The following is a 27,719-nucleotide window of genomic DNA, read 5'->3' on the forward strand; positions in this document are numbered from 1 at the left end:
AAAGAGTAGATAAGCTTTAAATAACTTTATATAAAACCCTAATCTTGGCAAGTTATTATGAATTTTTTTAATACTAGGAATACTACATATTTAGAATATTTAGGCAAAAAGTATCTGTTCTTTGCTTTTCCAGGTTAACCTGTATCTTCTATCAGGAGTTCTTAAACTGGGCTCCATGCTTTAAACCAGAGCCTGTGGTTAGAGCTGAATTTTAACATAATTAACAAACATTTTTCTGAGGAGTCCATAGGCTCTCCGTGAGCTACAAAAGGTGGCTGTGACACACCAACGCTAGAAACCATTGCATCCGGTTGAACAATTTTAGTTTTACATGAGTCACTTCAGAAAAGTTATATCGTATGTTCATATTTGTAATTTATCAGAAAATAAAATGTTATGCAACATAAACCATATTTGAATATCTTAGCCGTTTCGATGAACAAAATCAGTTACCTGCATTGTCATGGTATTTTTTATTTAATTTTTTGGAAATCATTACATTAGCTTTCTATTTTGCAAATATCGACCTGCAGAAAGCAGTTTGAAGAAATACTTTTCCTTTGGAATTTGGAACTTTTATATTTACCTTTTGTGCTTTGCCAAGTTAGCAAATTTGTTCAATAAACATTTATTGACCTGTAAGTTGTATGATAGGCGCTAGGGATTCAAAAGCCAGTACAACAGTGTTACTGTGGTTAGATATGTGATTCTTCCTTTTCTGAGCCTCCTCTCTGGTTCTTGCCAGTCCTCCCCCAACTGCACTGAGATCCTAAAGATAAAATAGTCTTTTTTCTCATTCTCTTGCCTTCAGGAGATGCCGCTTCTCCTCTCTTCCCATTCCCTTTTCAACTCCCAGGGACCACACCCGCCTGGAAGTGTGTTCTGATCCAGCAAAGGACAGTAGAGCACCTCATCCTTGCATTAAGCACCACTCGCTGCACTTGGCACATTCTTTTGTTGAGGGTTTATACGTATCCTACAGGGAAGACAGATAATTAAGGGCATCTGAAGATGATGACAGGTACTGTCATGTAAAATGTCAGGAGAGTGCTGGATGGGCCCCCCAGGGGACGGGACTGCGGGCATGGGGAGCATTCTCAGCACAGACCAGGTGACCCAATGTCAAGGTAACATTTGGTCACTCCTTTTTTATGGCCGGCTGGATCTTCATGTTATTTATGAATTTAAATGGTCAGTAGGAACGTTTGTGGTTATTTTTCTGAAAAGTTTTACAGGCAGCAGTCCCCTTATCTGTGATTTAGCTCTCCCCGTTTCAGGTACATGCACTCAACTGCGGGCTAAAATACTAAATAGAAATTCCAGAAATAACCAGTTCCTAAGTTTGAATCGTGCACCATACTTAGTAGCGTGACGACATCTCGCACTGTCCATTGCTGTCCCAAGGTGACTCAGCCTCTTGCTCAGCATCTCCGCTCTGAGAATGCCCCTGCCGTTAGTCAAGCTGTCTGGGGTATCACACCCACTGTCTCAGAACACAGTGCTTGTGTTCACGTCACCCTCATTTTCCTCAATAATGGCCCCCAAAGCACAAGAGTAGCCATGGATGATTCAGACGTGCCAAAGAGAAGTCAGAAAGTGCTTCCTTTAAGTGAAAGGTGAATTTTCACAACTTAGTAAAGAAAGAAAGAAATCTGCTGCTGAGGCTGCCAAGGTCTGTGGTAGGGAGGGACTCTTCTATCTGTGAAATTGTGAAGAAGGAATAGAATTTGTGCTGGTTTGGTGGAGAGCAGTGAGACACATTTACAGAATAGTATATAGTTTTTCTATTTTTTAAAAATAATTATATATATTTTAATATTTTTATTGATTTCAGAAAGGAGGGGAGAGGGAGAGAGCGATAGAAACATCAGTGATGAGAGAGAATCATTGATTGGCTGCCTCCTGCACGCCCCCTACTGGGGATCGAGCCCGCAACCTGGGCATGTGCCCCTGCCCAGAATCAAACCCGGGACCCTTCAGTCTTCAGGCCGACGCTCTATCCACTGAGCCAAACTGGCTAGGGCTAAAAATAATATATTTTTATTGAGAGAACCAAGATGGTGGTGTGGGTAAACAACAGTACTTGCTGCCTCCCACAACCACATCAAAATTACAACTAAAATACAGAACAACCATTTTTAGAACTACCTGAAATCTGTCTGAATAGAAGTCCTACAACTAGAGAAGTAAAGAAGAAAGTGCATTGAGACTGGTAGGAGGGGCAGAGGCATGGAACAGGCTGGTCCAACACCCATGTGTGGTGTTTCTTTCATCGGAAGGTGATATCTCCAAGGCCTCCCGTGAGAAGCGAGGGATCCCAGCAGCACACCAGGCCCCCAGCCCAGGGTTCCAGAGCTGGGAAGAGAAGTCCCCGTAACTTCAGGCTGTAAAAGTGAGCAGGGATTGTGGCTGAGTGACATGGAGGCTGCTGGAGACCCAGGTGTTCCTCTTAAAGGGCCAGTGCATGAACTTACATGATCCCGATTCCTCTGAGCTCCAGCACCAGGAGGCAGCTTTGGGGGAATCCAGGGACATATGGGAAGGAACTGGACTGTCTGGCATTGCAGCAAGAATGCTGGGCGGCTTTCTCCCAGACAGGCATGCTTGCAGGGGTCATTGTTCCTGTGCTGGGACCTCCCACATCACAGAGCTGACTACTGGCAGCCATATCTGAGTTTCCATCAGCGTGGCCCACACTGTTCGCTCCATCCTGGTGATTCCCTGAGACCTCTGCCCCATCCAATTTTCAGCCCCACCCAAGCTGTTTGTAGCTGCTTTTCCATATGAATGGCCAGTCCTTGCTCAGGTTTCAGACTTTGCTAAAATATCTTAAACAAGCAGCAGCTGGAGTCAGCATGCCCCAAACCTATCAATGGAAGGCCAAAGACCCAGCACTAGCACCAGCCTGTCTTGCCTCACCTGGGCAGTTCCTAGCCCAATACAAATAGCATCCATCTGCAGATCTCTCTGTAGCTTCTGCCAGGTGGCCCCAGGCAGTGGCTGACTTTGCACCTCCTGGGAGGCCCCAGAGCCAGTGCACCTGGTGGGCAGCTTCAGACGACACCAAATTATAACTCTACATCCACAAACGACACACTCAAGGAGAAGACTTAGTGAGCACCAGAGCCCCACTGAAGCAAGTCCTGCTCCATTGGGGAGTCTCCTGCATAGCAGCTCCCCCACTGTAGTCGCAGCTGGTCCTCACAGCCAATTGGCCTGGAGGTCAGTTTCTCCCAGTGATGCCAACAGCAATCAAGGCTCAAGTACAACAAGACTGTGCACACAGCCCACACAGGGGTGCACCTAGTGCCCAGCTCAGGTGACTGGGGAGGCTGAGGGCCCTACAGGACACCTACTACACAAGGCCACTCTACCATTTCTAGGAGACATAGCAGATCTATCTAATACATAGAAACAAACACAGGGAAACAGCCACAATGTGAAGACAAAGAAACATGTCACAAATGAAAGAACTGGAAGCAAGCAAGCTAGTGGATACAGAGTTTAAAACCATGGTTATAAGGTTACTCAAGGTTCTTAACGAGATCTTCACGGTACTTAGTGAGACTTTCAGGGGTTTTAGTGAGAATGTCAAAGACAAAAAAAAAATCAGAAATTAAGAATACACTAGCTGAAATAAAGAATAATTAACAGGGATTCAACAGTAGAGTAGAGGATTCTGAGAATCTAAGATTTGGAATTTGAGGAAGTAAAAAACACCCAAGGAGAAGCGTAAAAAGAAAAGGAATCCCAAAATAGGAAGATAGTGTCAGCACTCTCTGGGACAACTTCGAGTGCACCAACATTCGCATCATGGGGGTGCCAGAAGCAGAAGAGAGAGCAAGACATTGAAAACCTATTTGAAGAAATAGTGACAGAAAACTTCCCCTACCTGGTGAAAGAAATAGACTTATAAGTCCAAGAAGCACAGAGTCCCAAACAAGAGAAACCCAAAGAGGCCCACACCAGACATATCCTATATAATTAAAAGCTAATATACAAATAGACAGAATGGTGGAACAACTGAACAATCAGTCGCTATGATGTCGGCCATGGCAGGATGGTGGAGCATGTGAGCGGGACGCCAGACCAAGGTGGGGCGCCGGTCGCTGTCATCAGGGCAAGCCTCTGGTGGTTACTGAAAATTATTTGCTCCCGTACGCCGCAGTCCCACCCAGCGTTCGCACCTGTTGCGGGCACCAGCCCTGCTCACACCCGCTACCAGTGCCAGAGCCACTGCTTGCCCCCACTGCCGATGCCTGGCCCCAATAGCTTCTCAGGATTTCTCCACCTTCCCCTGCTCCTGAGGGGCGATCAGGGCCGGCAGCCTCCGCTCACACCTGCTGCCAGCACCTGGCGCTGGTCCCAATCACTTGGCACCATCAGCGGGTGGGAGCGGAGGCTGCCGGCCCCAACCATCCCTGAGCACTTCTCCACCTCCCCCTGCTCCTTAGGCGCAATCGGGCCACCAGCTGCTGCTCGCACCCACTGATGGCACCGGCCCCAATCACTCTGCGCCGTCAGCATGTGGGAGCAGCGGCGGTGGGAGCGGGGTTGCTGGCAGATGGGACTGGGGGCCACGGTTGGAGGGGCCAGGCAGGGGCACCCCTTTGCCCACTGCAGCCTCAAGGCCCACATTTTCTTCCCAGTTCCTTCCGAATTCGTGCACTGGGCCCCTAGTCATAATTAAAATGCCCAGGGTTAAACACAGAACCTTAAAAGGAGCAAGAGAAAAGCAGTTAGTTACCTACAAGGGAGTGCCCATATGAGTTTCAGCTGATGTCTCAACAGAAACTTTGCAGGCCAGAAGGGAGTGGCAAGAAATATTCAAAGGGATGAATAGGAAGAACCTACAACCAAGATTACTCTACCCAGCAAAGCTCTTACTTAGAATTGAAGGTCAGATAAATAGCTTCACAGACAAGAAAAAGAAAGGAGTTCATCCCCACCAAACCAGTATTACATGAAATGCTGAAGGGTATTCTTTAAGAAGAGGAGGAGGAGGAGGAGAAAATATGAACAATAAAATGGCAATACATACATATCTATCAACAAAAATAAAAATGAACAATAAATCTAATCAACAAAATAAACTGATGCATAAAATAGAATCAGAGGCATGGAAACATGGAACAGAATGACGAATATCAGAGGGAAGGTGGGTGGATGGGGAGGAGAAGTGGGAAAAGATTAAAGACCTCATGTGCATACATGCATTACCTAAGGACACACACAATAGGGTGGTGATGGTCTGGGGCAGGGCAGGAACTGGGCAGAGGAGGATTATGGGGGAAAAGAGGGACTTCTGTAATACTCTCAACAATAAAGATTTAAATTAAAAAAATAAAAAATATATTGATTTCAGAAAAGAAGGGAGAGAGAGATAGAAATATCAATGATGTGAGAGAATCATTGATTGGCTGCCTTTTACTGCCCCTCTCTGAGGATTGAGCTCCCCACCCAGGCCTGTGCCCTGACTGGGAATTGAACTCTTGGTTCATGGGTCGATGTTCAACCACTGAGCAATACCAGCTGAGCATATAGTTTTTCTATTTTATTATTAGTTGTCTCCTACTGTGCCCAGTTTATAAATAAAACTTTATCATAGGTATGTGTGTATAGAAAAAAACGGTGTTATATATGCATATATATATATATATATATATATATATATATATATATATATATATATATACATATATGTGTGTGTGTGTGTGTGTGTGTGTGTGTGTATGGTTTGATACTATCCATGGTTTCAGGCATCCACCCCTGCAGATGAGAGGACCACATTGATTGAATTTTTCTAAATTAACCCTTTGCACTCGCTTGCTTTTTTCTCGATTCCTTTATTCTACTCGGGATTTAATTTTTTAAATACCCCAGATTTTACAAAGCGTGGCAGTAGAATAAAAAACTGGGGTTTCTTTTCATACAAACTTATTTATTTGGATTTTTTTATATTTGAAATTATTGATACATTCAAAGAGTAATTTTAATCTCGACATCCGAGTGCAAAAGGTTAAATCTTCTCCGTTGCTTACGTGATTGTTTGAGTAGCTGCCCGAGTATTTCTGGTGTGTTGCTTTCTACTGGTTTAATTCAGTTCTCCTTCTCTAGTCCAGTTTGCAAATGAAAGTTTGAAACAATGTGGTGATTCCACTTGAAATGAAGCATTCCCGTTTTTTTGTAAATTAGAATTTTTCACATGTTAAGTTTTCATAGTGTAATATAGAGCTCTATAAATGAAATTGCTTATTTTCTACTAAAAATGACTTATTAACAAATTTTAAAATTTAGAAATTGATACTTTATTATATTATACAGTTCATCTGACCCCACTAAATCTGGACAAAGGCCATGGTCAAGAGTGATACAGCAGCTTAAGGAAATGGAGAAAGATGGCAAAGTGGGATATAAAATACCATGTAGTACAGCTTTTCCTTTATTCGTTTGTTTGTGTTGTTAAAAATCACATCAAAGATTGTGTGTTGCTGTCATTATACTGGTAATGCTTGCATTTACTGAATGCCTACTATGTTTTGGGTATTTATTAGGTCTCTTATCCATGGTTTATGATTCCTACAGTAACTCTCAGCCTTTTACAGAGATTGTGATGGTAGCAACTGCCGTGCCTTTAATGATTCTGTGGTTGAGAGGTGTGCTGTGTGGCTGGAGCCTTTGGGGTGGAATAAACAGCTGGGAATCCTGAGTCAGAGCGTGGATTCCGTGCGTGTCAGGGGCCCGTCAGGAACCCACCAGACACTACACTTTGGCTTCTGAGCTTCTCAGCCTGCGTAACGCACTCTTGCCCTGTCGTGGTGGCCCCGCCCGTTTCCAGGTGAGCAGGCTGTGGATCCTTGCAGGTGTGCCCTCCTGTGTGTACTGCTCTGCAGGCCCGAGAGCACGCACCCCCGTCAGCCCAGTACGGCCCTGTCTCCGCTGCCTGCGTGTGGGGACTCGTCCTGGACCCTTCGTGCCTCGGTCTTCTCAGGTGGGAACACTGATGGCAGAGGGCTTGTTGATGGAGGTTTCACTCAGTAAGAAAGAGGAGTAAGAGGTGATGCCAAGATGTTTGTTCTGAGCACCTGGAGGATGAAGTCACCGGCTGAGAAGGGGAAGAAGGGAGGCCAAGCTGGAGCTCAGGCTGGGGCTGCGCCCGCAGAGCATGCCCGGGGTGCCTGCCGCGGCACCCTCTCTTTGGGGGCTGTGTCTCAGAGGTTGTCAGTGCTCGTGTTGCGTCTTCAGGGTGCACATGCAGGCTCGTCTTAGGTCACTCGTGGAAATGCGCATGTAGGGGAAGTCACAGCACAGTCCTCTGTTTTCACAAAGACAGAGCAAAAAGTGCAGGACATAGAAAATTACTTTAAGTCCGCTGTTTTTGTTGGTGGTGGTAGAGTATTTCCTTATTCTTATGTATTCTTATTTTTTAATTTTGTTTTATAAATTTTCTAACACAGTCTTCTCCTGTTCCTCCATATACAGTGACAACGGTTTTGTATATCAAAGGACATCTATTCTTCACTTAATATCTTCCTTACTATAATCTTTCCACATATATCGTTTTTGTTTTAATTGTATATTTGCGTATACATACACTCCTAACTCATGTGATGCATACATGTGATGAATATACATGCTATAGTTTTTCTTCATGCAGGTGTTTTCCATGTTTATCCTCTAGTTTGGCTGTCCACCCCTATTTCAGTTAGACACACACACACTGCTCCCTGCTCAGAGGATCAAAGAAAGCATATATACTTCCCCACATATTATCAAAGTGGGGTCATGTTACATTTCTGCATTTTGCCCTAGTCACTAAAAACAGTTATATTAAGTCTCTATTTATGGATGTTGATTTTGTTTCTTTCCTTATTCACTACACCTACCTAATATAGCTCAATAAAGTACTTTTATTTTAGGAGCATATATTGTCAATATTGTTTTTTATTAAATATTGACGTGTGATGGATATATATATATATATATATATATATTTATTGATTTCAGAGAGGAAGGGAGAGAAGGAGAGAGAGATAGAAACATCAGTGATGAAAGGGAATCACTGATCAGCTGCCTTCTGTACACCCCACACCGGGGATTGAACCCACAACCTGGGCATGTGCCCTGATCAGGAATTGAACTGTGACCTCCTGGTTTATAGGTTGATGCTCCACCACTGAGCCACACCATCCAGGCCTTGTTTTATATTTTATTAGTTGTTGCCAGGTAGTTAGTACACTATAGCCACAAGGGTATATAGTATGGTTACATTTTTTTATTAGTCAACAATACACTGAGTGGCCAGATTATTATGATCTCTGAACACATAATAACCAGCTCCCAGTAGTTTTCTCCCAGTGGAGTCACTCGGGGCACACTCACTCCTCCAGCGAGGCACTACGATGACACAGACAATATCCTCAGTCAGAGGCGGGAGTGTTATGTGGTGGGACACGGGCACCTCCGTCTGGGACAGAGCCGAGTGCCAGGCTTGCGGGAGGAAGCAGGGGTCTGGAGAAGCCATGGTGCTGTTCGTTCAGGTGCAGAGACCACCTTACCAGTCGCTGGGCTGGGAATCCTCCTGAATCGAATCCTAAGCTCCCAGAGCCAAACCCTCGGAAGCAGGCTTTTCCAAGGAGAGCAAACGCCAGCTCGCCGTGTGGTCTTTTCTTTCTGTAAAAAGTGGCTTTTATTGAAATACTAGAGGCCTGGTGCATGACATTCGTCCACTGGGGGTGCGGTGTGTCCCCTCAGCCCAGCCTGTGCCCTCTTGCAGTCCAGGACCCATTGGGGGATGTCCGACTGCTGTGTTAGGCCCGGTCCCACTCAGCCAGAAGCTGGGCTCGCTGATCCTTAGCACTGCCTTGGAGGCGGGAGAGGCTCCCACCACCACTGCTGTGCTCGCCAGCTGTGAGCCCGGCTTCTGGCCGAGCGGTGCTCCCTCTGTGGGAGCACACTGACCACCAGAGGGCAGCTCCTGTGTTGAGCATCTGCACCTGGTGGTCAGTGTGCATCATAACGACCGGTCATTCTGCCGTTCTGTCGATTTGCATATTAGCCTTTTATTATCCTATCTAATAAAAGAGTAATATGCAAATTGACCGCACCTCTGCTACATCAACAAGCCACGCCCACAAGCCAATCGGGAGCGAATATGCAAATAAACCCAACCAAGATGGCTGCGACCACGGAGAGCAGGAGGGAGGCTTGGGTTTCCCCGGAGCTGGGCGATCGGAGCCAGCTGGGGGTCCCCTGTCCAGGGCCCGAGCCTCGGCCAGAGGCTTGCAGCCTTGGCCCGGTGTGGAGCCAGGCAATTGGAGTCAGTTGGGGGTCCCCTGCCCAGAGCCAGAGGCTTTAGGCCTTGGCAGGGGCGGAGTCGGAGATCAGAGGAGATAGGTGTGAACAACAGAGGAAACACCTTTTCTGATCACTCATTGGCTAAGCTCCCTGTATGCCACTGGTAATATTCTTAGTAACTTGGGTATAAGAATCCAAAAGGTTATCTAGGGTTTTTCCACCACACTCCTGGAGAAAAAAATGAATGTCCGCTGCTGGAGGGCTAAGAAATGTCATATCCTGCCCTAGGCGGTTTGGCTCAGTGGATAATGCCTAGGTTTGCCAACCGCAGGATCCGGGTTAGATTTGATCAAGGGCATGTACCTAAGTTGCAGGCTCCTCCCTGGCCAGGTCAGGGCTCATGCAGGAGGCAACCAGTCAAAGTGTTCCTCTCACTTTGATGTTTCTCTCTGTCTTTCCCTTTCTGTTCCACATTCTCTAAAAATCAATGGAAACATATCCTCAGGTGAGGATTAAAAAAAAAAAGAAAGAAATGCATATCCTATGAAAGATACATCTTGAAAATGCCTAAAGAAACTTGCCATTTTTTCATGGTGAAGGGACCGGAGTCCGTGTTGATGAAAACACCTTGGTGGCTGCGGTGACTGGCAGTGGCTGCAGCAGCGGGGTGATGGGGCTAGTGCCTTTCCCTGATCAGCCTGGTTGTCTCCCACAAAGGGAGCGGGCCTAAGCCATCAGTAGAACATCCCCTGAGGGCTTCCAGTATGTGAGAGGGAGCAGGCTGGGCTGAGGGGACCCCCCCCCCCAGTGCACGAATTTCGTGCACTGGGCCCCTAGTATAGGATAATTTGTATACCATACAATTCGCTCATTTAAAGTGGATTTTAGTACGTTACAGTTGTAGGACATTTTCATCACATCAGAAAGAACCACCGTACCCTTCAGCTCCTTGAACCATCGCTCCTTGCCCCCCTGCCACAGCCCTCACTTTCCTATCTAGGCAACCACCAACATGCTGTCTCTGTCTAGATTGCTGTGTTCTGGACGTTTTGAATGAATGGAATCATGCGCCATGTGGTCTGTGGTGACTGGCTTCTTTCACTCAGCACAGTGCTTTCAGTGTTCCTCCATGTCGTTCAGCCGTCAGTCCTTCATTCCTTTTCATGGCTGAATAATATTCCACTGTTTGAACACACACAGTGTTTAGGAAGTGTAAGCTTTTTGATTTACATTAAGAGCTGAAAATTCTTGTTTTTATACTTAGTTTCATTAGTTTTAAAGTGATGTAGCATGGTAACACCTACAAAAATGCCTTATGCTGGGTATTGTGCAAATTTTATCACCTGAACAAGTAGGACCAAATAATCTCTCTCACTTATTGTCAATGTGCAAAACTATTTTATTTTTTTATTATAATTGACACAATATTATATTAGTTTCAGGTGTACAACATAGTAATCTGACATTTCTCTCTCATACAAGTGATCATGTTAAATCTAGTGACCATCGGGCACTGAATAGATTATTACGATGTTACTGAGTAGATTCCCTGTGCTATTCGTTCCCTCCAGGACTTATTTATTTTAGACCTGGAAGTTTGTACCTTTTAATCCCTTCACCGTTTTGCTCATGTCCCCTCTCCCCTCCCACAGGCAACAGTCTGTTTTCTATAGGGTTTGATTTCACATTGATATTTAAACAATTTTTAATGGTAAACTATGTTTTCATTTTCATATTTTAGAACATTGGTTTTAATCTTTTTATGATTATATAGTCAACATTTCAAATATGTATTCACTATTTGTGTTCACATAGCAAAGTAGGGGCTTTCTTGATTAGCCTTTACGTTTATGCAAACTCTTTTTCTTTGTTGTAGAGTGCTTTGCGGTCACATGGATATGCAATATGGAGTCAGTCACCTTTGATAACTTCACCTGGGAAAGAGAGAGCCTTCTTTCTTATTAAAAGGCCGTAAGGAAAACAACCAAAGGAATCGTGCCAGATGCCAACGCTACATCGTTTTCAAACCATCAAGACCAATGGCTTGAACTTTAAAGAAAATTTGTTCATCAACATTATTTTTAGCAGTTTAAGAAAATACCTTTTGCATCTTAAGCTATACAAATCTCTTTTAAATGTAACACATAAAAATCTTTAAGGCCTTGTTCAAAATAGCCTTCTTTTTTCGTTTTCAGAACTTAACGTTCATGTGCCCTGTTTCAGTTGACAAAGTCCTCACAGTATTCGGCAGCAGGAAAGCTATGGGTGCGGACGCTCATGGTATTGTCATAGACTGCAGTACATTTCAGTGGACACGTCAAGATAGCACCCGTTTCATCAAAACATCACACGAGCTTCCCGTTCTCAGCTTTAATGCCCACAGAGCCGCTTGAACATGGCGTGGGTGAAGTTCCTGCGGAAGCCGGGCGGCAACCTGGGGAAGGCGTACCAGCCGGGGAGCATGCTGTCGCTGGCGCCCACCAAGGGCCTGCTCAACGCGCCGGGCCAGAACAGCTGCTTCCTCAACAGCGCCGTGCAGGTGAGCCCGCTCCAAAGCGCAGGCGTGCTTTTCAGGAAAGGCTTCGTCTGGTGGTGCTTTAACTTGTGCATTAAGAATAAAGTTATTTTTTTAAATACATTTTTATTGATTTCAGAGAGGAAGGGAGAGGGAGAGAAAGATGGAAACATCAGTGATGAGAGGGAATCACTGATTGGCTGCCTCCTGCTACTGGGGATTGAGCCCACAGCCTGGGCATGTGCCCTTGACTGGAATTGAACCCGGGACCCTTCAGTCTGCAGGCCGACGCTCTATCCAGTGAGCCAAACTGGCCAGGGCAAGAATAAAGTTATTCTTGACTGCAGTGACCTTTTATCCCTTTTAATGGTGGCAACAATATGTGGGCTACTAGGCACTTTGGTTATTATATCAAAAGAAATTACTTTTTTCAGCAGGATCGTATATTACTATGATATAAAAATATATTTTGATTTATAATGATTACTTGGTAAATTAAGAGTATTTTTCTCAAATACATAAAATAGTTTTTGAATCAGCTAATTTCCTCCTGTGCCCCCTACACGCACACACATCCACATACTTTTTTAAAAGGAAATCCAGTAGAATTCCCATAGACAGCATAAAAGGAAACGAGCCATTTGTGTTGAGATGAGCTGGGGTTTTTAATCGCAGTACTCCAACTTCCTCACCCCCCACTGTGCCTTAGCCCACCTCTGTGGATGCATGATTGGGACTCCACTGTTTTTGTTAAATTGGAGGTTGGTCCATTTTGCTTCCGTCCTTGTTGCAATTCTTGTAATTAACAAGTATGTATTAGCCCACTTTTCTGTCTTAGATAAATGTCCTTATGTGTGGTTCGGTTTCTGTTCACCAGTCCCAGCTTTTGTAGGTTCCTTTGTTCTTCCGACCACTACTGAGGAGCACTTAGAATGCTGGGCTGTTACTCTGTTGACCCCAGAATATACCTTAGAAGAATTTATTGAAAGTAAACTACTTTTCACATATTTTCCAATGCTACTTTTTCCCCCTGACAGCTCAGAGTAGAAAGACAAGTACTGGTTAGTTAACCCCTTAGTTAAATGAGCCTGTCTGGACTGCTCAGACATCGGAGCAAGGACGCGCACAAGGTAAAGAAAATGCAGGAGTGTTCCTATAGGAATGCACTTTTTAAATGAGCATCCATGACCTTGCCCATGAAGATTCTCTGCACGTCCTACGCAGTTGCCTCGCTGGTGCTGGCATCTTGTGTGCAGGCCCAGCGTGGCGTCTGCTGGCACCTCTCGGCATTTCTCGTGGTCCAGGCTATCGGCCATGAGTTCTTGAGTTTTTGTGTGTCTGGGGAAAAAATCAACTTCATTTTGTTTGTGAAAGATGCTTTCACCCCTTAAAGGCGTCCGAGTTGCCCGTTTTCTCTTCAGTTCTGTGACACTCTCACTCCTTTTCTTTGGCTCGTGTTGTTTCTGATGAGAAGCTGTCGTCTTACCTGTCCCTCTGTCCCTGGGCGGCCATGGTGGTGGTGGTGTGTTTCCGCATCGTCCTCTTCATGTTTCTTGTATGCGGTTTGCTGAGAACTGATTTATAATTTTAATTAAATTGGGAAACTGACCATTATGTCTTCAGATTGTCCTGTCCCCTCCTGTGGAGGCTGCACGTAACGATACACAGGTGGTTGTGGCAGTAATGATGGCGGCAGGGAGCAGTTGGCACTCGTTGCCTGCCAGCTAGGCCTGGCACTGCTCTCCCACTTTGAAGGTTATAACTGAGTGTTGGATCCTTACAGGAGCTCTGTGAGGGTGAGGCAGCACAGCATCCCCACAGTAGAGATGTCAGGTTTTTCAGACCAACTTTAAGTACCGGACTGATTTATTTAAACAAGTACAGTCTCTCTCTCTCTCTCTCTGTCTGTCTGTCTGTCTTTTAGTAGCAAATGATGACTGGATAGTTGTAGCAAAAGTATCGGGGTTATTTCTAACTCCTCTTCTACCGGGCTGCACCCCCGTTGCCAGCCAGGAGCCTTGCCCTCAGTGTGGGGTGAGCACGCAGGCCGCTGCTCGCCCTGTCTTCTCGCTCACCCCACACTGACCCGTGTGCTGCCCCTGGTCTCAAGTCCAGTTGTATTTCCTCTCTGAATTCCAGTTCATTCCAAGTATTACGATCACTTCCTCTGTTGTGTCTCTGCCAAGTCCCCGCAGTAACGTGTGTGTCCTCTCAGAGTCCTTACCTGAGGCCTCCGCTCGCCTGCTCCGCGCTGCTCACGGGCTCCCCTGGGCGCCGGTTGGCATCGCTGGTTCCTGCTGGTGCTGTCTAGGGGTGTGTGTCTGATGTTGTGCCGTCATGGTCTGCAGTTTCTAAGACTTGTCCGCCTCTCCTCGCCGAGAGTCTCACGGTCTCCCCCCGTCTCCTGCCGCAGGTGCTGTGGCAGCTGGACATCTTCCGGAGAAGCTTGCGGGCCCTGACGGGGCACGTCTGCCAGGGAGAGGCCTGCATATTCTGTGCGCTGAAGGTAACTTTATAGCTCTGACAACTTCCAATTGGCTCTCCAAATTTTTAATTTTACTTGACAGTTTGTTTGACTTATTTGCCATATTTGATTAGCTCATTTGTAATTAAAGTTCATTGTCAAGTGATTTATAATTTTGAAGATGAATTCTTAAAGTATGACTTATTTGGGTTTATGTTTTCATTTTTCACTTCTATACAAGGACAGTTAAATTAATATTCTACATGGTATGAAATTGTTGGGAACATTACCTTTTACATTATTTTGAAATTATTAGTTTTTAAAAAAATACATATTTTATTGATTTTTTACAGAGAGGAAGGGAGAGGGATAGAGAGTTAGAAACATCGATGAGAGAGAAACATCCATCAGCTGCCTCCTGCACACCCCCCACTGGGGATGTGCCCGCAACCAAGGTACATGCCCTTGACCGGAATCGAACCTGGGACCCTTGAGTTCACAGGCTGACGCTCTAGCCACTGAGCCAAACTGGTTAGGGCTGAAATTATTAGTTTTAGCCTGTTTTTTGAACTGCTACTAAATTCTGGTTGCCAGGGAAGCAGCAGTGAACAGAAGTGATACAGCCTGCTCTCAGGGAGCGTCTGTCCTGGGGAGGGGAAGTGAAGCAGCACTACGGGGAGTATGTCAGGCAGTAGTGATGCAAATGAGGGAAATGGACCAGGAAGGGGAATGGAGTGGAGCAGCAGGAAGCCCTCGCTGGGAGAGTGGCATTTACATTATGACCTGAAAGGGTGACAGTGGCCTGGATGTTCAGGCGGGCAGGGCCCTGAGGGGCCGTGAGCATGACCAGGTCCTGGAGACCTGGCTGCAGCCGCTGTGTGGGCGCGGGTGCCCGGGGAGCTCCGGTGTGGGGAGCAGTGATCACAACCTGCCTGCGGAGTCCTCCGTGTGGGCTGCATCCAGGACATAGGATGTGGTGCCTGGAGAAGGTGCCAGGGCTCCCACTGGCTCTGTCTGGCGAGTGGTCATTCTCGGAGTGGCTGCGGTCCCAGGAGGAGGCCAGGCTGGCACCACAGCCCGGCAGTGGGCAGCACTAGCAGCTGCCCGGCATCAGTGAGGCGATGAGTCCATTCCCAGCGCCAGGCGGTGCCACAGGCCTCCACCAGAGCAGGGCTGAGCTGTCCCCACCAAGTTCAGATTTGTGCCCTAAGTGAGGCCGACTGTTAGTCACAGCCGGGTGCTTCATCACGGAGTGTCAGTAACGCACAGGAGGGCAGGGCACGGAGGGCCTTCCCGGCCTCTGAGAGGACCTCGGCTTTTCTCCTGCGTGATGCCAGGTGTTGGGCTCCTTGGCATAGAGGGTGACGCCGTTTGTTTTAACTGGATGCTGCTTGGACTGGACTTGGCTGCAGGGATGAGCATAAAGAGAAGAGATACAAGGCAGAGGCAGGGAGTCCGTATAGATTAAGCAACTCATTTGTGCCATTGAAATCCCGTCCAGGAATCTAAGATTTTATCAACACTTTAAAAAAAAATCGATTTTAGAGAGAGGAAGGGAGAGGGAGAGAGAAACATCAGTGATGAGAAAGAATCACTGATCGGCTGCCTCTTGCACACCCCCCATTGGGGATCAAGCCCCAACCCAGGGATGTGCCCTTCACCGGGCATCGAACTATGAGCTTCTGGTTCATAGGTCGATGCTCAACCACTGAGCCACACCATCCAGGTTATTAACACATTTTAACACTATCGAGTTCCTGCTATTTTTCATGTGATTAGATGTTTATTCTTGGTTAACATAATTTCAATTCCTGTAGTACACTTTTGATTCAAAGCAACTTATCACAAAACTTCCTGAGACCTGGTCAGAATCAGCCGGGGAGCCGTGTAACGCGGGCCTCACTCAGGCACACGCAACCAGGAGCATCCAGGCTGGGTCCGAGCAGGTTGGCTGGTTCTGCATGCCGACGCTCAACTGAGAGGCTGGGGCTACCATCTCCGCACAGGGCTTTTCTGTGGAATTTCAGGGCAAAAGACTGTTTAGCGTTGGTTTCCGAGGGTAGAGTTTTGGGTCACCGTGTGGGAGTGAAATATGGACGTGTTTCTGCAGTTGTTGGCATTGAGCTCACGCATGTGCTTGTGGATTCGCAGACCATGTTTGCTCAGTTTCAACACAGCCGGGAAAAGGCCCTCCCGTCGGACAACGTGCGGCGTGCCCTGGCCGAGAGCTTCCGGGACGAGCAGCGGTTCCAGCTGGGCCTCATGGACGACGCTGCCGAGTGCTTTGTAAGGACTTGGGAGCCTCCTTCTGCGGGAGCTCGCGTCCCCTAAAGAGCCGATTCACAGACAGGGACACGGTCAGAGCGCCTCCGCAGCTCAGTTCGGGGCTCTGGGGACCTCTGGTTTTGCCCTTTGTGCTGCTCCAGGTTGTACTGTTAGGCTACTAGGGTATTTAAAATGTATTTATTAGAGCAAAAAGGTTCATTCAATTAAAGACATCACTTAAGCCGGCGCCCCGCCCCCCTGGGCCTGCAGGTGCGCATAGCCTGCGAGCCCGTCTAGTGGGCAGTGACTCGGGCAGCTCTTGAGCAGCAGGGCTGGCACGCACCCCATGGCAGGTCGAGAGGCCCGGCGGAGGGAGGCCCTGGGACTTCGCCATGTGGATGAGCAGAGCGTTCCATGGTCCGTCACGGACCTTCTGCACCTTCCTCGGTGTTTCAGTGAGAGAGAGGCTGCCTGTATGTAAGACGCACCGTTTCTTTCCTACCTGGTACCCAGCTAGCAAGTCCCCCCGTGCTTCCTCAGAGCCCCGTGAGGTTCTCCTTGGCTTACGTTCTCCTGTCCCCCTTCCTGCCTCAGGCTCCAGTGAAGCCTCCTTCCTGTGGCCTTGCAGCCTGGCCCCTTACAGTCTGATTTTTTAAATATATTTTTATTGATTTCAGAGAGGAAGGGGAGAGAGAGAGAGAGGTAGAAACATCAGTGATGAAAGAGAATCGTTGATTGGCTGCCTCCTGCATGACCCCCTTCTGGGGATTGAGCCCACAACCTGGGCTTGTGCCCTTGGCTGGAATTGAACCCGGGACCCTTCCGTCTGCAGGCTGACGCTCTATCCACTGAGCCAAACCAATAAAGGCCTTACAGTCTTTTTTTTTTTTAATGGCCCTGGTTAATATCATTTTCTTCAGTCTATTGCTTGCTCTCCTAATATTTCTGTGACTCGAATCCAGACTCTCCTGACACGTAAGGCCCTTCCGTTGAACTGCAGGCCTCGCTCTGCGTCCCTGACTGTCCCTGCGAGTGAGTGATCACAGTTGCCTTTCACAGCCTTTGCTCAGGCCCCGAAATACTCACAACGTCTCTGATGTATTCAGTTGTCCAGGTGCGGCCTCAGTGCTCCGGGTTTCTGTCATTGTCGTCAGCGAGCATCTTCTCTGCTCCTTGGACAGGGCGACAGCTCCTTGACGGGGGGACTGCTCAGCACACTTGCCATGTTGACTAAACGTCCAGAACAGCACACGCATCATGAAATAGGCTTTTACAATTCTCATCTTAATCGATCCATTGCTCTAAACGTAAATATATGGAGCACAATACTGAAACTATAGTTCACTTCGCTGAAATGCACTAACACAGGATGCGACCGTTCATGGAGAATCTAGCAGTCCAGGCTTGATAACTGTTTTCAAGGTGGTTGAAAGGATCCATTATTTACGCTTTGATAAAAGAGGGTAATTTGTTGGAGTAAATGCCCGTGGTGATGTGTATTAGACCTGAGCTGTCCCCTGAGCCTGTGGGGAGCACGCCCCTTGCGTGTTGAGAGTGCAGGTGTTCTCATTGCACGCCACCGTGGATGTAAGTCACGTGGACTGTCCACGTGAGCCATGTAGGATTGTGTTTAATTAACAGGAAACATAGGAAACTGTTTTCTGGTATTAAGTCCTAGATGTCAGCTACCATAACTTGATTTTTAAAATCTTTATTAAAACCACACATTACGTATCTTTTGTTAAATTTGTGAAGTGGATGTTTCTTTTATTCGATTTGTTTTAAGCTGACTCCACAGGGGTGAACAGTTGACCAGCATTCGAGGTGTCATTGGGCAGGAAAGCTGGCACTGAGTAGGGAACGCCTAGATCTAGCCCCGGGAAACCGTAAAGGCTTACGCTTGTGAGGATATAAAGGGCTGTATTTTGAAGTCTCTGCCAGATTCACCACTAATGGGTCTGCTGCTTTTAAACCAGGAAAATATCTTGGAGCGGATCCACTTCCACATCGTGCCCAGCCGGGACGCGGACATGTGCATCTCCAAGTGCTGCGTCGCGCACCAGAAGTTCGCCATGACGCTGTACGAGCAGGTGAGGCGCCCACCTCGCTCCTTAGATGCCGTTTGTGTTCCACGAGCCGTGCATTAAGCGTCTGTTTCTGCCGCAGTGCGTGTGTCGTAGCTGTGGGGCCTCATCAGACCCTCTGCCTTTCACAGAATTCGTGCGGTACATTTCGACGACAGCCCTGTGGTAAGAACCGGAAAGCACCTTCACCAAAGATTTAATAGCACAGCGAAGCACAGCGAGCATTTACTTTGTAAGCCCACAGCATCCGTGAGTATCTGCTCTCTGTCTGGGACTCAGGCTGCGACCATCAGAGGTACTGAGTGGTGTCTGTCTCAGTTGGATATTTCTGAGTTAGCCAGATGCATCTACCACTTAGTGAAATGTGCAAAACATGAGTCAAAATTCACGCCTGTTCACATCGAGAGCACGTCTTTGGAACTGGGCAGGAAGGTTGGAAATGACAGGCAGCTCTGGCCGGTGTGGCTCAGTGGTTGGGCGTTGTCCCATGCGCTGAGAGGTTGCTGGTTTGATTCCTGGTCAGGGCACATGTGTGGGCTCGATTCCCCATGGTGGGCGTGCAGGAGGCAGCTGCTCACTGTTCTGCTTTCACACCGATGTTTCTCTCTCTCTCTCCTCCTTTCTTTCTCTAAAAAAAAAGTATTTTTTAAAAAATGACAAGCGAGTGGTCAGGGAGCTGCACCTGACTCCCTAACTTGGGCAGGTGTGACTTTGTAGTGGCCGTGTCCGCTGTCAGCCCCGCGTGTGCCTCCATGGTGATGGAAGCTGCAGCTGACTCCCTAACTTGGGCAGGTGTGACTTTGTAGTGGCCGTGTGCCTCCGTGGTGATGGAAACGGGGAAGCAGGAAAGAAAGAAAACAGTGAACACAACCCTCCGCTAGGTCTGCGGCCTTCAGGCCTCACCATCACCTGGAATAGGACTTTGCCTGGCTTGCCTGCCTGCTCCCCTCTGTCTGCTCCAGAAACAGTACTAGTTAGGGACCCAGAAGTATCCCCAGACTTCCCACAACAGCCATCACCTGAACACTCCCAGCAGGCAGTGGCGGGAATACTATTTGCTGTGTGCACACTGACTAAGGTCACCGGTGCTTGCAGGTGTTGTAGTGCAGGAGCCACAGGTGGTCGATGATCCTCAGTCGGATCCGTCAGCTGGTTACGGCCGCAGTGTTTCCGCCTGCAGAGTGAGGCAGGTGCTCCTCCTCACCCACTCCATGGTTAGACTTCCTCCTCTTGTGGGAGTAGCTCAGCACTTCTTAAACACTGGTGGGTAATAACAGCTGGGTTATGTGGGTGTGTTTAGCATCTTTCTTGTACGGACAGTTGGGGGAACGTCAGTTTAAAGAAACATTCCCTGAACTTCAGTCATTTGCGGCTCGTTTTGTTCTCCATGTGTGAAGAGTAGGGTGGTTTGGAACGGGAGAGCCTGCGCTAAGGAGAGCGGTAAGCCTGCGCTTTGAGCTCCTGTGTACAGGCGTCCCTGCAGGCGCTGAGGCCACACAAACTAGCCCTCCGTCCGTGCGCCCTGGCCCACGCCCCAGATCTCAAGAGCCCAGACTATGAATTCTGATAGTCTCTTTTTGTGGGTATTGAGGATTGAATATTAATTATTGAATGCTTACTATGTTCCAGGCTTTACATAAATTGTTACTTTAACCTTAATAACACCGTTTCATTGATGCAGAAATAGGTTTAATAAGGTTGATCTGATACATAGACCAAGTAAGACTGAAAGCCAGGTGGGTTCCATTTCATTCAGTATTTGGTTGTCCACTCCCCGTCAGCCGGGTCTGATTAGTGCTCTCTGTCCACGGGTGGAGTGCGTTAGGAGGAGGGTGCTTGAGCTGTGACTGAATATTGTGTGCTTTTTCCGCTGCACCGTCAACTATGTCCAGCCCTGGGACACTTACATTAAATAGAGCCAGGGCGTCTGGAATGGAAACTAGTAAGGGGTTTGAGCTGCATTGCAGTCTCTTTGGAAATGTTTAAATACTTGCCTAAAGATACTTGATAGGTGTATGTAAAAGGTTGACTCCAGCGGAGGCCGAATAAAAATGGCAGTCACCTGCAGGCTCCGATGAAATGGCGAGCTCGCCCGATGGGAGCTGGAGGCGCGGCCGCCGACATAGTGGCTCTGGCTGGCCTTCCCCGTGATGGCAGCCTGCTCTCGGCTGGAAATGTAACTGCTCCTGGGAGCCTGGGGCCAGAGAGGGAGCCTGCCCACAGTCTGTTAGGTCCAAGTCTGTACTCACGCCCCTCAGTAATTGATGTCATAATTTAAGTCATAATGTAAAACAAATATTTGACTTACAACTACCTTTAGACAGAGCATCTTACCTCGTTCATGTGGTTCCAAACAGTGCTATAATTTTTGTGCTATTCCATTCTTGACCTGATTTTTTTATCACATACCTGCCAAATTTCATGGTTTTCACTTTATGGAAATTTATGGTTAATTTGTTTTTACACAAAATTATGTTTTAAGACAGAAAAAGTGATCCTGCATATATTGATAACTTAGTATTTTTCATACGTAATTTCATACATAGGCCAGATTTGGGACTGCTTCTTTCTTTTGTAGCAACGAAGTTGGAAGAATGACGGACAGGCATGAGCGTGTGAAGCCCGAAATGTTTGCGGAATTGTTGCAAGCAGCGAATACGACGGATGACTATCGGAAGTGCCCCGTAAGCACAGTTTTGGATTGTCAGTGGCTTCTGTGTGCGCTTAAAGGAGACACCCAGAAGTTATTATGTCAAGTAGATTGTCTATGGAATTATTTTTAAGAATTTGTTTTTGCAATGTTATTTTAGGTAGCTATACCATGCGAGCTATTTATCTCAGCACTAGTTCTTTAAACACTTGACTTTGGAAGGATTTAAGGTAGCATATGTCAGTTTTTTTTTAAGGTTCAGAAATCTATCATTTCACTAAAGACAAAATTAATTTCTTCTTTTTTTTTTCCAAATGGTATCATGCTTTTCTGATGTACTATTATTAATCATTTCAGGGGTTCTATTTCTGATTTTTTTAGGCTGAATTCTTGTTTTAACATATTTACAAAAATACTGAAGAAAGCACTTTGATTTAAAATAAACTTCCTGTTTAATCAATAATTAAGAGAAATAGTTTGTTAGAAGTTTATTTTAATATGCTAAAGAAATAAATTTGCAATATATGTTAAGAGTGTTACTGCATCATGCCACAGGCGCCACCTGTGGTATATCTGTTTCAGTAATTCCTAAACTTGCCTTTTGTGTTTTTCTTTAGAGTAACTGTGGCCAGAAAATAAAGATCCGCCGTGTCCTGATGAACTGCCCGGAGATCGTCACCATCGGCCTGGTCTGGGACTCCGAGCACTCGGACCTGACCAGCGACGTGGTTCGGAGTCTGGCAACCCATCTCTCTCTTCCCGGGGTATCTCCGCTCTTTCATTCTCCTCCTTCTAGTTTTGCACTCCCGGACACACTTTCACCGGCCGGTTTTTCACAACCAAGTTCTCTTTCTGAGGAGGGAGGTTCAGATGGAACTCTCCTGGAGCTGACCCAGTCAGGCTAACTGGGCTTCCTCCGAGCCCAGGCCGGGAGCAGCTCTCGCTTCTGTCTCCTGCTGCGTCTCTTATCACTCTAGAGTGATGGTGATGTGATCATAAGTGTAAATATGAACTGTTCCCTTACATGCTTTTACCATCTTAGTTAACTATTTTGAATTGGTTGATGTTACAATTAACTTTTAAAGAGTGACACAAGTTTAATGTATGTTCGAATATGTGATTCAATCAAGAACTATCAGAAAATGGGTGATTATTTCATATTTTGAGTCTGTAGATGTAACGTGTCAGTTCTATTGGAGACACTGTATTACTGGGCTAAAGTCAGGGCCTTCCTGTAATGCCTCCTGACGGGCGATTGGAAGTGTAACGGGGGGCACGCAGGCCGTGGTGCCTTCACACCAGGCAGCACTGGGTGGGCAGCACGCCCGGGAGATGCGTTTATGGGCAGTCAGATACATGATAGCACATCACTGCTCTTCACTTTTAAGGATACAGTCCTAACTGCATTACTAATTTTTCAAACAGCTTTTTTATAGGGTTACTGATGAAAATGCCAAAAACAGTGAACTTCACCTTGTTGGTCTGATATGCTACACCAGCCGGCACTACTGTGCCTTCACATTTCACACCAAGAGTTCCAAGTGGGTGTTTTTCGATGACGCAAATGTGAAAGAGGTAGGTGACACTTCTATGAACTGGGATACTTACTGTGATTTATGCTCTTTAGGAATAAATGATGTAATAATGATCTATAATAATGAAAGCATAATATGCTAATTAGACCGGCTATCCTTCTGGACGACCTTCTGGACAAAGCCGGGGCTGCGAGGGAAGCTTAGGTACCGGGTGCCTGACGGCGGTCGGAGGAAAGCCCGGGTCCTGGGTACCAAAGGGAAGCCTGTGCTGGCAGCCAGGGGAAGGAAGGCCTATTCTTGCACGAATTTCGTGTAGGCCTCTAATCTACACTAATAAAAAAGAAAGATGCGCCCTGACCAGTTTGGCTCAGTGGATAGAGCATTGGCCTGCTGACTGAAGGGTCCCGGGTTCGGTTCTGGTCAAGGGCATGTACATTGGTTGCGGGCACATCCCCGGTAGGGGGTGTGCAGGAGGCGGCTGATGGATGTTTCTCTCTCACCAATGTTTCTAACTCTCTATCCCTCTCCCTTCCTCTCTATAAAAAGATCAATAAAATATTAAAATATATATTTTAAAAGATGCAAATTGACCGTACCTTTGCTACGCCCACCAGCCAATCAGGAGTGAGTATGCAAATTAACCCAACAAAGATGGTGGGTTGATTTGCATACGCAGGTGCTGAGCGGTCGGGGGTGGGGTGGGATGCTTGCATTGTCGCCATGGCAACAATGCAGGCGTTCTGCACTGCCCCAGCCACTCAGGGCCTCTGGGCAGCGTGGGAAGGCAGGGCTGGAGCAGAAAGAGGCAGCTCCAGGGCTGGACCGGAAAGAGGTGGTTCTGCGGCTGGAGCGGAAAGGTGGTGCCAGCAGCCAGGGAAAGGAAGGCCCACTTTTGCATGAATCTTTGTGCATTGGGCTTCTAATCTATACCAATAAAAGGGTAATATACTAATTAGACCAGGCTACTGGACAACTTCTGGTTGTCTGGTCCTCCTTTCCAACAAAGCCACGGTGGCGGGGGCCGAGGCAGAGGCGGTTAGGGGCAATCAGGTCAGTAGGGGAGGGCAATTAGGGGCGATCAGGCTGGCAGGGAAGGGCGGTTAGGGGTGATCAGGCAGGCAGGCAGGCAGGTGAGCGGTTAGGAGCCAGCGGTCCCGGATTATGAGAGGGATGTCCAACTGCTGGTTTAGCCCAATCCCTGAGAGGTCCCGAATTGGAGAGGGTGCAGGCTGGGCTGAAGGGACACCCCCACTCCGTGCACAAATTTCGTGCAATAGGCCTCTAGTATTAATATAATAGTGACAGTGATAAAATAAAGGTATCTATATACAGGCAGTCCTTGGGTTACGTCAGAGATCCGTTCCTATGGCGCAACGTAACTCAATTTTCGTCGTAAGTCGGAACCCACCTACATAAGCACCTACGTCACTCATATGGAGCACATACACAGCAGTAATGAAGTGAAAGAGTAACAAAAAATTAAAAGAAAGATAATTCCTGATCTTTACTTAAGGTAAATAAATAATAATAAACATAAAGCACATATGTACATACGTTGAAATGATGGGCCTTTTTTTTAAATAAATACTGTAAATGGGAGATGGCGACGTAACCATGAAACGACCTAAGTCGAGTCCGTCGTAACTTGAGGACTGCCTGTATATAAAAGCCTAAGTGACTGAACGACTGAATGACCGGTCGCTATGATGTGCACTGATCACGAGGGGGCAGACGCTCAAGCAGGGGCTGTATCGTGGTGGTCAGTGCACTCCTACAGCCAACTTCCCGTGGTCCCTCCTGGCTGAGGGACTCTACCCATGCACGAATTCGTGCACCGGGTCTCCAGTAATTATATAAAATGATTATTAGATGTAGATGCTTATATAAAATAATAAATGAATTTAATGACAATTCTTGGAATCCTTTTATTAATTTTTGAAATCAGGTTTATTTTGAAGCTGTGACTCCATATCTAGAATAATAAAAAGTCGACAAATAAGTGTTAGTGTAGTCACCAGGGATTCATATGCACCATCCTTCTGTCTGATACACAAAAGATTTGGACAGTTCACCAAAGGAGATAGGTGAACAGCCCTTGCAATGATACTTGGCATGATTGGGCACAAAGAAACACATTCAGTTCACAGTGAGGTTCAGACTCAGCTGTTAGGAGGATAAATTCCAAAGCCCGACCGCACCGGGAGCGTGGAGGGCGTCAAACAGCCAGATCCCTGACGCGGGCACATGGCAGTGCCGACCTCGCCGGGAGTGTGGACGTCAAGCAGCCAGATCCCTGACGCAGGCGCGTGGCAGTGCCGACCTCACCGGGAGCGTGGAGGGCGTCAGGCAGCCAGATCCCTGACGCAGGCGCGTGGCAGTGCCGACCTCACCGGGAGTGTGGAGGGCGTCAGGCAGCCAGATCCCCAACGCAGGCGCGTGGCAGTGTCGACCTCACCGGGAGTGTGGAGGGCGTCAGGCAGCCAGATCCCTGATGCAGGTGCATGGCAGTGCCGCATGGAACAGCCACCTTAGAGAGGTGCGTCAGCGTCGTGCACATGTAACCTTACCATGCAGCCAGCAGCACCACTCCCTGAGAACGTGCCCACACACAGCTTGCCCTTGAATGTCCGTGGGAGTTTTATTTCTGTAACCCCACTGGAGAACCCGAACGTCCATCAGCAGGTGAGCAGATAACCATGTCGTGGCCCAAGCGCACCGTGGAGCCTGATGCCCATCAGACAGCAATGAGCTGACAGGTGTGGAACATCTCAAACCATTGTGCTGATGACAGAAGTGAGACTCACAGACAAAAACCGATTCCCCTGACGCAGAATTCCCTGAAAGGAGGAAAGCGTGACAGAAGGCACTGCAGAGGGCTGTGCACACTCGTCAGTACGCGGGGCTTGCACAGTGTACCTGTGAGGTCGTAGTTCATGTGATTATGCTCAGTAAAGCCAACGGGAAATTCTGGTACTTACGTTCTAAAAGCAGCTCTTTGCTCGGATTCCTTCAGGCTTTGCTGTAGCAGCTTATTAAGAGGCCCCGCCTGCATCCGTGAGTAGCGCCTTTGGCCGTCCTACTTGGCATCCACATGGTTTAAATTGTCCAAGCTTGAAGGAGGACCTGGGTGTGCAGTCACCCTGTGAGTTCCATATTTGTTTGGCTTTCAGGTCACTAGTTCCTCAAGTATGTCAGCGTCCCAGGTGAGGAGGGTCAACAGCTAAGCGTGCAGTTTGAAAAATTCCTCAGACTTTTTTACGGCCCTTCCTTCCCTGCGAAAGCCAACATTCTAGAATGCTTTGGTTCCTGTTTGTTCGGTTTGGTTTGGTTTTTAAACCAACATTATAGAGGTATAATTTACAAACATTAAAGTGCACCCATTTAAGTGTTTGGCAACTGTATACACATCTATGTAACCTCCACACCATGAAGCACAAAGCATACCCTTCCCCCGCATGGTGTCACGTTCCTGTTGGGCCCCTCCCACCCCGGCCCAGGAATCCCGGATGCTCTGTAGATTGGTTCTGCTCCCTCTTCACCATCATGGGAATGGGAATGGCCTTCCCCGTACACATCCCTCTGAGGCTGGCTGGCTTCGCCAAGCACATGCCTTTTAGGATTCACACGAGCGGTGTTCCGTCCTATGGCTGTATAGAACAGGGGCCCTGTTAAGGTAGGAAGAGTCTGGGTGTGAACACGTTTTTCCATTGCTCCCAGGACCAGGGTGGGGTGTCTGAGTGGTCTGCTAAGTGTGTTCAGCTGTATGTGAACTGACAAATGGCTGTGCACCGAGACTGCGCATTTCCCTTCCTCCCGGCAGCCCTCCCGCATAGCACCCCCTGCTGGGAGTCTCTTACGTTAGCCTTCCAGGGACCCTAATGTCGCCTCACGGTGATTTTCATTGCACTTCCCTTTGATTAACAGGAATGTTTTTGAACAACTCTTCATGTGCTTACTGGCCATTCTTACGTCTCTTTAGTGACATGTCAGTTCAGATAATTCGCCCATTTTTCAAATTGGATTATTTTCTTCTTAATGAGCTGTAGGAATTCTGTATCCGGCACAGCACTCCTTTATTAGATATAGGTGGGGTTTTTGTTTCGTTATATTTTCCATTTTGTTAATAGTGACTTTTTTCATGGATTAGAAGTAATTCATTTCACGGAATCCAATTTTACATGTTTTCTTTGGTTTGATGTCCTATATAAGACATTTTTACTTTCACTGAGGTTAATGTTTTCTCTCATTTTCTTCTGTAAACTGTAGAGATTTTACATGACTTGTTCTGAGTTCATTTTTGGGCTTCATGTGTAGTTGTGTCTTCTTTTTCCTCCCATTGCTGTAGAATCATTTGTGGAATCGACTTTTATATTTCCCCATTAAACTGCCTTTAATCTTTGTCAAAAGGCAGTTGACCATGTGTGTGGAAGGCTTTCTAAACTTTGTTAATCCAAATCATGATATAGAGAGTGTATAATTTTGCCCATCAATTATTTTTTAATATATATTTTTATTGATTTCAGAGAGGAAGGGAGAAGGAGAGAGAGATAGAAACATCAATGATAAGAGAGAATCATTGATTGGCTGCCTCCTGCACGCCCCCTGCTGGTGATCAAGCCCACAACCCGAGCACATGCCCTTGACCGGAATCGAACTCGGGTCCCTTCAGTCGCAGGTTGATGCTCTATCCACTGAGCCAAACCAGCTAGGACAGCCCATCAGTTTTTTAATGTTAATGTTTAAATATTTTTAGACTCATTAAATAAAATAAAGTTACTCATATAACACACAGTTGAACGGCTGGCTAGCATCTGGATGTCGTTAAACATCTTTAATATGCAAATTAATTCAGCCCCTGCCTTTTCGGGTAACAGGTTGCTGACAGGCTTGGTTTTGCTCCCTGTGGTTT

General features: G+C 47.0%; 1 protein-coding gene across 1 annotated transcript in view; it reads left to right on the forward strand.

Annotated features, from left to right (window-relative positions):
• Positions 1–27,719, forward strand: part of USP53 (ubiquitin specific peptidase 53) — a 51,335-nt gene that overhangs the window by 2,237 nt on the left and 21,379 nt on the right. Inside the window, exons 2-9 of the mRNA XM_028130233.2 lie at positions 11,174–11,836; positions 14,226–14,318; positions 16,428–16,562; positions 18,518–18,631; positions 18,708–18,790; positions 21,204–21,309; positions 21,893–22,039; positions 22,701–22,850. Of these exons, the coding sequence (XP_027986034.2) occupies positions 11,693–11,836; positions 14,226–14,318; positions 16,428–16,562; positions 18,518–18,631; positions 18,708–18,790; positions 21,204–21,309; positions 21,893–22,039; positions 22,701–22,850 (972 nt within the window). The 5' untranslated portion in view covers positions 11,174–11,692. The remainder of the gene's footprint in view (positions 1–11,173; positions 11,837–14,225; positions 14,319–16,427; positions 16,563–18,517; positions 18,632–18,707; positions 18,791–21,203; positions 21,310–21,892; positions 22,040–22,700; positions 22,851–27,719) is intronic.

Source organism: Eptesicus fuscus, chromosome 6 (genome assembly GCF_027574615.1).
Source record: "Eptesicus fuscus isolate TK198812 chromosome 6, DD_ASM_mEF_20220401, whole genome shotgun sequence".
In the NCBI taxonomy this organism is placed as follows: domain Eukaryota; kingdom Metazoa; phylum Chordata; class Mammalia; order Chiroptera; family Vespertilionidae; genus Eptesicus; species Eptesicus fuscus.